Genomic DNA, 12,500 nt, shown 5'->3' with positions numbered 1-12,500 from the left:
CTGGAGTACGACTGCTGATCTAGAATCAGTTTAGTAATTTAGCTCATAATAAATAGGATTATATGGACTGGTTCTGATACCTATCCCAGACCTGCTGTTTTCAACTCTCTAGAGACAGCAGGAGCGGTAAAGATGCTCTCAATGATCGGCTATGAAAAGCCAACTGACATTTACTCCTGAGGTGCTGACCTGTTGCACCCTCTACAACTACTGTGATTATTATTATTTGACCCTGCTGGTCACCTATGAACATTTGGACATCTTGGCCATGCTCTGTTATAATCTCCACCCGCCACAGCCAGAAGAGGACTGGCCACCCCTCATGGCCTGGTTCCTCTCTAGGTTTCTTCCTAGGTTTTGGCCTTTCTAGGGAGTTTTTCCTAGCCACTGTGCTTCTACACCTGCATTGCTTGCTGTTTGGGGTTTTAGGCTGGGTTTCTGTACAGCACTTTGAGATATCAGCTGATGTAAGAAGGGCTTTATAAATACATTTGATTTGATTTGATTCTAGAATCAGTTTAATAAATAATACCATATGGACCGGTGTGGTTCAGATTCTAGATCAGTTTAATAAATATTACCATATGGACCAGTGTGGTTCTGATTCTAGAATCAGTTTAATAAATATGATTCTATGGACTGGTGTGGTTCTGATTCTAGAATCAGTTTAATAAATATTACCATATGGACCAGTGTGGTTCTGATTCTAGAATCAGTTTAATAAATATGATTCTATGGACTGGTGTGGTTCTGATTCTAGATCAGTTTAATAAATATTACCATATGGACCAGTGTGGTTCTGATTCTAGATCAGTTTAATAAATATTACCATATGGACCAGTGTGGTTCTGATTCTAGAATCAGTTTAATAAATATTACCATATGGACCGGTGTGGTTCTGATTCTAGATCAGTTTAATAAATATGATTCTATGGACTGGTGTGGTTCTGATTCTAGAATCAGTTTAATAAATATTACCATATGGACCGGTGTGGTTCTGATTCTAGATCAGTTTAATAAATATGATTATATGGACCGGTGTGGTTCTGATTCTAGATCAGTTTAATAAATATGATTATATGGACCGGTGTGGTTCTGATTCTAGATCAGTTTAATAAATATGATTATATGGACTGGTGTGGTTCTGATTCTAGATCAGTTTAATAAATATGATTATATGGACCAGTGTGGTTCTGATTCTAGATCAGTTTAATAAATATGATTCTATGGACCGGTGTGGTTCTGATTCTAGATCAGTTTAATGAATATGATTATATGGACCGGTGTGGTTCTGATTCTAGATCTAAGGTGGCGTGTGTATCACTTTTCTTCAGGTGAATTCTGCCATTACATGCAGTGTGATGATGTAGACCTTTGCTGCATCTCCTTTGTTCTAAGATCCCCCCCCCCCCCCACCTCCATTCACTCACACACACACCCTGGCCGCTCATTCCCTGACACTAATATGGCATGCCCAGTGTCAAGATGCAGGTTAGCGTTTTTCGTCATGAAGCTTGTTCTTGAGGCAGCTCCGCAGTGGTCTCTAGCTGGCACAGTTAGCTGGCACAGTCATAAAATCAGATTTTAAACCTAACCCTAACCTTAACCTTAAGCCTTACTGCTATCCCTAATGCTTAATCCTAACCTTAAATGAAGACCAAAAAGCACATTTTTGTTTTCATTCATCTTTACAATATTGCCAATTTTGCAGCTGGCCCATCTAAGAGGAAACCGTTCAGTTCTGCCTCCAGAACAAGAATCATGACAATAATCGTCAACCTGCATGTCAGATGGAGGGAGGACAAGGAGAAGAGGAGCCGAGGTTCAGCAGTCACCGGGGCGAGGAGCGTGGGGAGGGATCAATGGTCAGCTGACTAATACCGGCTGCGACGAGTGTCACCGAGGACATGAGGAGATGAAGGGAGGTATTGTGAACACTATGTCACAGAGAGACCACAGAGCCACTCAGTCTTTGATGTCAGAGGGTTGAGGGGAGAGAGAGAGAGAGGAAGAGGGGGGAGAGAGAGGGGGAGCGGAAGAGAGAGTGGGGAGAGTGAGAGAAAGGGGGGAGAGAGTGAACTGAACAATCTCAATTAGTCGGGGCACGGACTCTACAAGATGTCGAAAGCGTTCCACAGGGATGCTGACCCATGTTGACTCCAATGCTTCCCACAGTTGTGTCAAGTTGGCTGGATGTCCTTTGGGTGGTGGACCATTCTTCATACTCACGGGAAACTGTTGGGTGTGAAAAACCCAGAAGCGTTGCAGTTCTTAACACAAACCGGTGCGCCTGGTCCAGTGCCTTGCAAAAGTATTCACCCCCCTTGGCATTTTTCCTATTTTGTTGCATTACAACCTGTAATTTAAATTGATTTTGGGGGGGATTTCACGTAATAGACATATACAAAATAGTCCAAATTGGTGAAGTGAAATGAAAAAAAATACTTTTTTCAAAAAATTAAAAAAAAAAGGAAAAAGGAAAAGTGGTACGTACATATGTATTCACCCCCTTCGCTGTAAAGCCCCTAAATAACATCTGGTGCAACCAGTTACCTTCAGATGTCACATAATTAGTTAAATAAAGTCCACCTGTGTGCAATCTAAGTGTCACATGATCTGTCACATGATCTCAGTATATATACACCTGTTCTGAAAAGCCCCAGAGTCTGTAACACCACTAATCAAGTGACACCACTAATCAAGTGGCACCACCAAGCAAGCGGAACCATGAAGACCAATGAGCTCTCCAAACAGGTCAGGGACAAAGTTGAGGGGAAGTATAGATCAGGGTTGGGTTATAAAGAATTATCCGAAACTTTGAACATGGGCACCATTAAATCCATTATTAAAGAATGGAAAGGATATGGCACTACAACAAACCTGCCAAGAGAGGGCCGCCCACCAAAACCCATGGACCAAGCAAGAGGGCTATAATCAGAGAGGCAACAAAGAGACCAAAGATAACCCTGAAGGAGATGCAAAGCTCCATAGCGGAGATTGGAGTATCTGTCCATAGGACCGACTGTCCGTACACTCCACAGAGCTGGGCTTTAGGGAAGAGTGTCCAGAAAAAAAGCCATTGCTTAAAGAAAAACATTTGCAAACACATTTGGTGTTCTCCAAAAGGCATGTGGGAGACCCCGAGAACACCATCCCCACAGTGAAGCATGGTAGTGGCAGCATCATGCTGTGGGGGTGTTTTTCATCGACAGGGACTGGGAAACTGGTCAGAATTGAAGGAATGAGGGATGGTGCTAAATACAAGGAAATTCTTGATGGAAACCTGTTTCAGTCTTCCAGAGATTTGAGACTGGGATGGAGGTTCACCTTCCAGCAGGACAATGAACCTAAGCATACTGCTCAAGCAACACTTTAGTAATTTAAATGTCTTGGAATGGCCTAGTCAAAGTCCAGACCTCAATCCAATTGAGAATCTGTAGTATAACTTAAAGATTGCTGTACACCAACGGAACCCACCCAACTTGGGGCGGCAGGGTAGCCTAGTGGTTAGAGCGTTGGACTAGTAACCGGAAGGTTGCAAGTTCAAATCCCCCCGAGCTGACAAGGTACAAATCTGTCATTCTGCCCCTGAACAGGCAGTTAACCCACTAGGCTGTCATTGAAAATAAGAATTTGTTCTTAACTGACTTGCCTAGTTAAATAAAGGTCAAATAAAAACTTGCTGGAGCAGTTTATCCTTGAAGAATGGGCAAAAATCCCAGTGGCCAAGCTTATAGAGACATACCCCAAGAGATTTACAACTATAATTGCTGCAAAAGGTATTACAAAGTATTAACTTTGGGGGGTGAATAGTTAAGCTCAATTTTTCATTTTGGGGGGTCTTATTTGTTGTTTGTTTCACAATGAAAAATAGTTTGCACCTTCAAAGTGGTAGGCATGTTGTGCAAATCAAATGATACAAACCCGCAAAAAATCTATTTTAATTCCAGGTTGTAAGGCAACGAAACAGAAAAAATACCAAGTAGGGTGAATACGTCCACAAGCCCCTGTACTACCATATCCCCATTCAAAGGCACTTAAATGTATTTTACCCTCAGACTGGAACACATACAATATCAATGTCTCAACTGTCTTAAAACAAATCCTTCTTTAACCTGTCTCCTCACCTTCATCTACACTGATTGAAGTGGATTTAACAGGTAACATCAATAAGGGATCATAGCTTTCACCTGGATTCACCTGGTCAGTCTATGTCATGGAAAGAGCAGGTGTTCTTAATGTTTTGAATACTCAGTGTATATATCAATGACTTGGTGAGGGCACTAGAACAGCTTGCAGCACCCGACCTCACTCTACTAGAATCTGATGTCAAATGTCTACTGTTGGCTGATGATCTGGTGCTTCTGTCACCAACCAAGGAGGGCCTACAGCAGCACCTAGATCTTCTGCACAGTGTCTGTTAGACCGGGGGTCCCGACAGTGTTACAGAAAAGGTCCAGTCGCCAGGCCCACAAACACAAATTCCATCTGAACACCGTTGAAATAGAGCACACAAAAAACTATACATACCTCGGCCTAAACATCAGCACCACAAGTAACTTCCACAAAGCTGTGAAAGATCTGAGAGACAAGGCAAGAAGGTCCTTCTATGCCATCAAAAGGAACATATAATTTGAAATCCCAATGAGGATCTGGCAAAAAACAAGTGAATCAGGTATAGAACCTCACCAACCAAGAATTGACTAAATGCGACCAACACCAAATTGTGACTCTGCATGCAGAATTGTGAAATAATATCCTCTGTGTATAACGCAAAACACCAAATAATGCAGAATTAGGACGATACCCGCTAAATATCAAAATCCTGAAAGGAGACGTTAAATTCTACAACCACCTAAAAGGAAGCGATTTCAAAACCTTCCATCACCTACAGAGAGATGAACCTGGAGAAGAGTCCCTTAGGCAAGCTGGTCCCGGGGCTCTGTTCACAAACACCAACAGACCCTGCAGAGCCCCAGGATAGCAGCACAATTAGACCCAACCAAATCATTGGAAATAATTAACAAAATACTAGAATACTTGACCACTGTGACTGACCCAAACTTAAGGAAAGCTTTGACTATGTACAGACTCAGTGAGCATAGCCTTGCTATTGAGAAAGGCCGCCGTAGGCAGACCTGGCTCTCAAGAGAAGACAGGCTATGTGCACACTGCCCACAAAATGAGGTGGAAACTGAGCTGCACTTCCTAACCTCCTGCCCAATGTATGACCATATTAGAGACACATATTTCCCTCAGATTACACAGATCCACAAAGAGTTTGAAAACAAATCCAATTTTGATAAACTCCCATATCTACTGGGTGAAATTCCACAGTGTGACATCACAGCAGCAAGATTTGTGACCTGTTGCCACATGAAAAGAGCAACCAGTGAAAACACCATTGTAAATACAACCCATATTTATGCTTATTTATTTTCCCTTTTGTACTTTAACTATATTGACATAATATGACATTTGTAATGTCTTTATTCTTTTGGAACTGTTGTGTAATGTTTACTGTTCTTTTCTGATTGTTCATTTCACTTTTGTTTATCATCAATTTCACTTGCTTTGGAAATGTAAACATGTTTCCCATGCCAATGAAGCCCTTTGAATTGAATTGAATTGAGAGAGAGAGAGAGAGAGAGAGAGGGAGCAAGAGAGAGAGAGAGAGAGAGAGAGAGAGAGAGAGAGAGAGAGAGAGAGAGAGAGAGAGAGAGAGAGAGAGAGAGAGAGAGAGAGAGAGAGAGAGAGAGAGAGAGAGAGAGAGAGAGAGAGAGAGAGAGAGAGAGAGAGAGAGAGAGAGAGAGAGAGAGAGAGAGAGAGAGAGAGAGAGAGAGAGAGAGAGAGAGGGACTGTTGCGGTCTGGGAAGTGGAGGGCTGAGTCACTGCCTGTATCCAAAATAGCATCATATTTCCTTTATAGCGCACTACTTCTGCTACTCTTTATAGAAGCTCATCTTGATTTTAGAAGTCCCACAAGGACCGTTTGATGGATTCTGCTTATATGACATTATTTATGACGTACTTCAAACAAACAATTTCAGATTTCAAAGAGATGAGAAGTATTGATATAAAAAGCCTCCATTAAATATACACCTCTCTCTCTCTCTCTCTCTCTCTCTCTCTCCCTCTCTCTCTCTCTCTCCTCGTACCCCTGGGTGCAGTTGGCATGGCAGGGGTGACACTCGTTGTTGGCCTCGGCGTATTTGAAGATGAAGCTGTTGGTGCCTTGGAGGCCGTCGGGGCACTTTTCCACACAGTTGGGCCCGTCTTTGAAGTGAAGGCAGGTCATACATTGATCTGGACCCTGAGAGGTAGAGTGAGGGAGAAGGAGGAGGAGGAGGAGAAGGAAGAGGAGGAGAAGAAGAAGGAGGAGGAGAAGGAGGAGGAGGAGGAGGAGAAGAAGGAGGAGGAGGAGGAGAAGGAGGAGAAGGAGGAGGAGGAGGAGGAGGAGGAGGAAGAGGAGGAGAAGGAGGAGGAGGAGGGGAGGAGGAGGAGGAGTAAGTAAAGGAGATGGATAGAAGAGGAAGAGGAGGATGAGAAGGAGTAAGTAAAGGATATGAATAGAAGAGGAAGAGACATTGACCACATATCAGCACGTCAACACAGTTCACACTTCTCAACAAGCATCCGGGATGGATTCAGACAGCAGATATAAACACATGGAGATATGAAGGAAGAGAGACGATAGAGAGATGGGTCTGTGGATGCATGTGCTGCTGCTGTGGTTGAAACTTTTACTGTGGGCTTGGACACCTCATGTACGGTAAATGATGTGTGTTTGGCAGGTTGATAGACAGCTTTTCACTTTCAGGTCTGACAAAACGACAGCTGTAATCCCTTCCCATCAATACACTATCTCAATGTATTGTGTCTCTCTGACTGTGTGTGTGTGTGTGTGTGTGTGTGTGTGTGTGTGTGTGTGTGTGTGTGTGTGTGTGTGTGTGTGTGTGTGTGTGTGTGTGTGTGTGTGTGCGTGTGTGTGCGTGTGTGTGCGTGTGCATTCATACATCTGATGATTGACACCTGTGTTATTTACTTCTGACTGGACTGCAGGAGACACTGCAAGACACGGTGAAGCACTGCGTACCACTGCACCGTCATAGAGACTATTGTCCTCCACTCCTCCCTGTCCTCCCCCGGGGGTTCTTTACACCAGTATCAAATTCCACAAGTAGGACTTTAACAGGGGCCTGTAAAAAAGGGTCTCCATGACAGCTGGATATATCATGAGCCCTAAACCATGGAGAGTTATACACCACTGTCCCTACGCCACATATAAAACAAGACTAGAGTCCCCCTACATGGCAGGGTAAGTGATTTAAACCAACCTTGGGTTGTTATAGTTCCAGGCTGAGAGAGAGGGGGGGGTTCAAGGGTTTTCAACCGGGTGGCATTTTAAAGGGAAATTCTAGCATTTAGAAGAGGGCAGGTGGGAATGGATGAGGGACTTCTGAGGGGTGCGTTCTCTGTGGAAGGTCAGAGGCTGTCAAAAACACGTATCCTTCTGGAATGTGTTTTACCTTCATAGCTGACGTGGTACTTTATATATCTGGAATGTGTTTTACCTTCATAGCTGACGTGGTACTTTATATATCTGGAATGTGTTTTACCTTCGTAGCTGACGTGGTACTTTATATATCTGGAATGTGTTTTACCTTCGTAGCTGACGTGGTACTTTATATATCTGGAATGTGTTTTACCTTCATAGCTGACGTGGTACTTTATATATCTGGAATGTGTTTTACCTTCGTAGCTGACGTGGTACTTTATATATCTGGAATGTGTTTTACCTTCGTAGCTGACGTGGTACTTTATATATCTGGAATGTGTTTTACCTTCGTAGCTGACGTGGTACTTTATATATCTGGAATGTGTTTTACCTTCGTAGCTGACGTGGTACTTTATATATCTGGAATGTGTTTTACCTTCGTAGCTGACGTGGTACTTTATATATCTGGAATGTGTTTTACCTTCATAGCTGACGTGGTACTTTATTTATCTCCATAAAACCACATGTTCAGGAACATCTCCCCTGATCAGTTCACATAACAGTTGGTTACGTTGTGTAGTCAGGAACATCTCCCCTGATCAGTTCACATAACAGTTGGTTATGTTGTGTAGTCAGGAACATCTCCCCTGATCAGTTCACATAACAGTTGGTTACGTTGTGTAGTCAGGAACATCTCCCCTGATCAGTTCACATAACAGTTGGTTACGTTGTGTAGTCAGGAACATCTCCCCTGATCAGTTCACATAACAGTTGGTTACGTTGTGTAGTCAGGAACATCTTGTTATGGTGCGTGAATGAGGACCCAAAAGCGAATTAACAAACAGAGTACTTTAATGACGAACATACGTGGGCTCAGATGGACAGGTAGATTCCGACAGGACAGGACAAGGTTGCAGCACACACGATGATAGTCTGGTTCAGGCATGAGACACATAAACAAACAAACAAGAATCCGACAAGGACAGGAGCAGAAACAGAGACAGATATAGGGACCTAATCAGAGGGAAAAAAGGGAACAGGTGGGGAACGGGGTGAATGGGTAATTAGGAGGAGACAAGGCACAGCTGGGGAAAAGAGGGGGAGAAAAGGTAACATAACAACGACCAGCAGAGGGAGACAGGGTGAAGGGAAAGGACAGAGACAAGACAACATGACAGTACCCCCCCACTCACCGAGCGCCTCCTGGCGCACTCGAGGAGGAAGCCTGGCGGCAACGGAGGAAATCATCGATCAGCGCACGGTCCAGCACGTCCCGAGAGGGAACCCAACTCCTCTCCTCCGGACCGTACCCCTCCCAATCAACAAGGTACTGGTGACCACGGCCCCGAGGACGCATGTCCAAAATCCTGCGGACCCTGTAGATGGGTGCGCCCTCGACAAGGATGGGGGGGGGGGGGGGAAGACGAGCGGGGGCGCGAAGAACGGGCTTGACACAGGAGACATGGAAGACCGGGTGGACGCGACGAAGATATCGCGGCAGAAGAAGTCGCACTGCGACAGGGTTAATGATTTGAGAGATACGGAATGGACCAATGAACCGCGGGGTCAACTTGCGAGAAGCCGTCTTAAGGGGAAGGTTCTGAGTGGAGAGCCAAACTCTCTGACCGCGACAATATCTAGGGCTCTTCGTTCTACGCTTATTAGCAGCTCTCACAGTCTGCGCCCTATAACGGCAAAGTGCAGACCTGACCCTCTTCCAGGTGCGCTCGCAACGTTGGACAAAAGCCTGAGCGGAGGGGACGCTGGACTCGGCGAACTGAGATGAGAACAACGGAGGCTGGTACCCGAGGCTACTCTGAAAAGGAGATAGCCCGGTCGCAGACGAAGGAAGCGAGTTGTGGGCGTATTCTGCCCAGGGGAGCTGTTCTGACCAAGACGCAGGGTTGCGAAAAGAAAGACTGCGTAAGATGCGACCAATAGTCTGATTGGCCCGTTCTGCTTGACCGTTAGACTGGGGGTGAAAGCCGGAAGAGAGACTGACGGAAGCCCCAATCAAACGGCAAAACTCCCTCCAAAATTGAGACGTGAATTGCGGACCTCTGTCCGAAACGACGTCTGACGGAAGGCCATGAATTCTGAAAACATTCTCGATGATGATTTGTGCCGTCTCTTTAGCAGAAGGAAGCTTAGCAAGGGGAATGAAATGAGCCGCCTTAGAGAACCTATCGACAACCGTAAGAATAACAGTCTTCCCCGCTGACGAAGGCAGTCCGGTGACAAAATCTAAGGCGATGTGAGACCACGGTCGAGAGGGAATAGGAAGCGGCCTGAGACGGCCGGCAGGAGGAGAGTTACCGGACTTAGTCTGCGCGCAGACCGAACAAGCAGCCACGAAACGACGCGTGTCATGCTCCCGGGTGGGCCACCAGAAACGCTGGCGAATGGAAGCAAGCGTACCCCGAACGCCAGGGTGACCGGCTAACTTGGCAGAGTGAGCCCACTGAAGAACGGCCAGACGAGTAGGAACGGGAACGAAAAGAAGGTTCCTAGGACAAGCGCGCGGCGACGGAGTTTGAGTGAGTGCTTGCTTTACCTGCCTCTCAATTCCCCAGACAGTCAACCCGACAACACGCCCCTCAGGGAGAATCCCCTCGGGGTCAGTGGAGGCTACTGAAGAACTGAAGAGACGAGACAAAGCATCAGGCTTGGTGTTCTTAGAGCCCGGACGATAAGAAATCACGAACTCGAAACGAGCGAAAAACAGCGCCCAACGCGCCTGACGCGCATTAAGTCGTTTGGCAGAACGGATGTACTCAAGGTTCCTATGGTCAGTCCAAACGACAAAAGGAACGGTCGCCCCCTCCAACCACTGTCGCCATTCGCCTAGGGCTAACCGGATGGCGAGCAGTTCGCGGTTACCCACATCATAGTTACGTTCCGACGGCGACAGGCGATGAGAAAAATACGCGCATGGGTGGACCTTGTCGTCAGAGAGGGAGCGCTGAGAAAGGATGGCTCCCACTCCCACCTCTGACGCGTCAACCTCGACAACGAACTGTCTAGAGACGTCAGGTGTAACAAGGATAGGAGCGGATGTAAAACGATTCTTGAGGAGATCAAAAGCTCCCTGGGCGGAAACGGACCACTTAAAGCACGTCTTGACAGAAGTAAGGGCTGTGAGAGGAGCTGCCACCTGACCGAAATTACGGATGAAACGACGATAGAAGTTCGCGAAGCCGAGAAAGCGCTGCAGCTCGACGCGTGACTTAGGGACGGGCCAATCAATGACAGCTTGGACCTTAGCGGGATCCATCTTAATGCCTTCAGCGGAAATAACAGAACCGAGAAATGTGACGGAGGAGGCATGAAAAGTGCACTTCTCAGCCTTCACGAAAAGACAATTCTCTAAAAGGCGCTGGAGGACACGTCGAACGTGCTGAACATGAATCTGGAGTGACGGTGAAAAAATCAGGATATCGTCAAGGTAAACGAAAACAAAGATGTTCAGCATGTCTCTCAGGACATCATTGACTAATGCCTGAAAGACAGCTGGAGCGTTAGCGAGGCCGAAAGGAAGAACCCGGTATTCAAAGTGCCCTAACGGAGTGTTAAACGCCGTCTTCCACTCGTCCCCCTCCCTGATGCGCACGAGATGGTAAGCGTTACGAAGGTCCAACTTAGTGAAAAACCTGGCTCCCTGCAGGATCTCGAAGGCTGAAGACATAAGAGGAAGCGGATAACGATTCTTCACTGTTATGTCATTCAGCCCTCGATAATCTATGCAGGGGCGCAGAGACCCGTCCTTCTTCTTGACAAAAAAAAACCCCGCTCCGGCGGGAGAGGAGGAGGGGACTATGGTACCGGCGTCAAGAGCTACAGACAAATAATCTTCGAGAGCCTTACGTTCGGGAGCCGACAGAGAGTATAGTCTACCCCGGGGGGGGGTGGTTCCCGGAAGGAGATCAATACTACAATCATACGACCGGTGTGGAGGAAGAGAGGTGGCCCTGGACCGACTGAACACCGTGCGCAGATCGTGATATTCCTCCGGCACCCCTGTCAAATCACCAGGCTCCTCCTGTGAAGAAGAGACAGAGGAAACAGGAGGGATAGCAGACATTAAACATTTCACATGACAAGAGACGTTCCAGGAGAGGATAGAATTACTAGACCAATTAATGGAAGGATTATGACAAACTAGCCAGGGATGGCCCAAAACAACAGGTGTAAAAGGTGAACGAAAAATTAAAAAAGAAATGGTTTCACTATGATTACCAGAAACAGTGAGGGTTAAAGGTAGCGTCTCACGCTGAATCCTGGGGAGAGGACTACCATCCAGGGCGAACAAGGCCGTGGGCTCCTTTAACTGTCTGAGAGGAATGTCATGTTCCCGAGCCCAGGTCTCGTCCATAAAACAGCCCTCCGCCCCAGAGTCTATTAAGGCACTGCAGGAAGCTGACGAACCGGTCCAGCGTAGATGGACCGACAAGGTAGTGCAGGATCTTGAAGGAGAGACAGGAGTAGTAGCGCTCACCAGTAGCCCTCCGCTTACTGACGAGCTCTGGCCTTTTACTGGACATGAAGTGGCAAAATGACCAGCGGAACCGCAATAGAGACAGAGGCGGTTGGTGATTCTCCGTTCCCTCTCCTTAGTCGAGATGCGGATACCTCCCAGCTGCATGGGCTCAGCACCCGAGCCGGCAGAGGAAGATGGTAGTGATGCGGAGAGGGAGGCGACGGAGAGCGCGAGCTCCTTTCCACGAGCTCGGTGACGAAGATCAACCCGTCGCTCAATGCGAATAGCGAGTTCAATCAAGGAATCCACGCTGGAAGGAACCTCCCGGGAGAGAATCTCATCCTTTACCTCTGCGCGGAAACCCTCCAGAAGACGAGCGAGCAAGGCCGGCTCGTTCCAGCCACTGGAGACAGCAAGAGTGCGAAACTCAATAGAGTAGTCTGTTATGGATCGATTGCCTTGACATAGGGAAGACAGGGCCCTGGAAGCCTCCTCCCCAAAAACAGATCGATCAAAAACCCGTAT

The 12,500-nt window shown here is 46.6% G+C and overlaps 1 protein-coding gene across 1 annotated transcript in view; it reads right to left on the bottom strand.

Moving 5' to 3' along the window:
- LOC110510737 (receptor tyrosine-protein kinase erbB-4) overlaps positions 1 to 12,500 on the bottom strand; it is a 458,893-nt gene that overhangs the window by 71,368 nt on the left and 375,025 nt on the right. Inside the window, exon 15 of the mRNA XM_090209472.1 lies at positions 6,159 to 6,313. Coding sequence (XP_090065598.1) covers positions 6,159 to 6,313 — 155 coding nt within the window. The remainder of the gene's footprint in view (positions 1 to 6,158; positions 6,314 to 12,500) is intronic.

The sequence above is a fragment of the Oncorhynchus mykiss genome, chromosome 18 (genome assembly GCF_057628025.1).
Source record: "Oncorhynchus mykiss isolate SJ-2025 chromosome 18, ASM5762802v1, whole genome shotgun sequence".
NCBI classification, from domain to species: domain Eukaryota; kingdom Metazoa; phylum Chordata; class Actinopteri; order Salmoniformes; family Salmonidae; genus Oncorhynchus; species Oncorhynchus mykiss.
The sequence above is the reverse complement of the archived record's forward strand: the minus strand, read 5'-3'. Positions and strand labels throughout refer to the sequence as shown.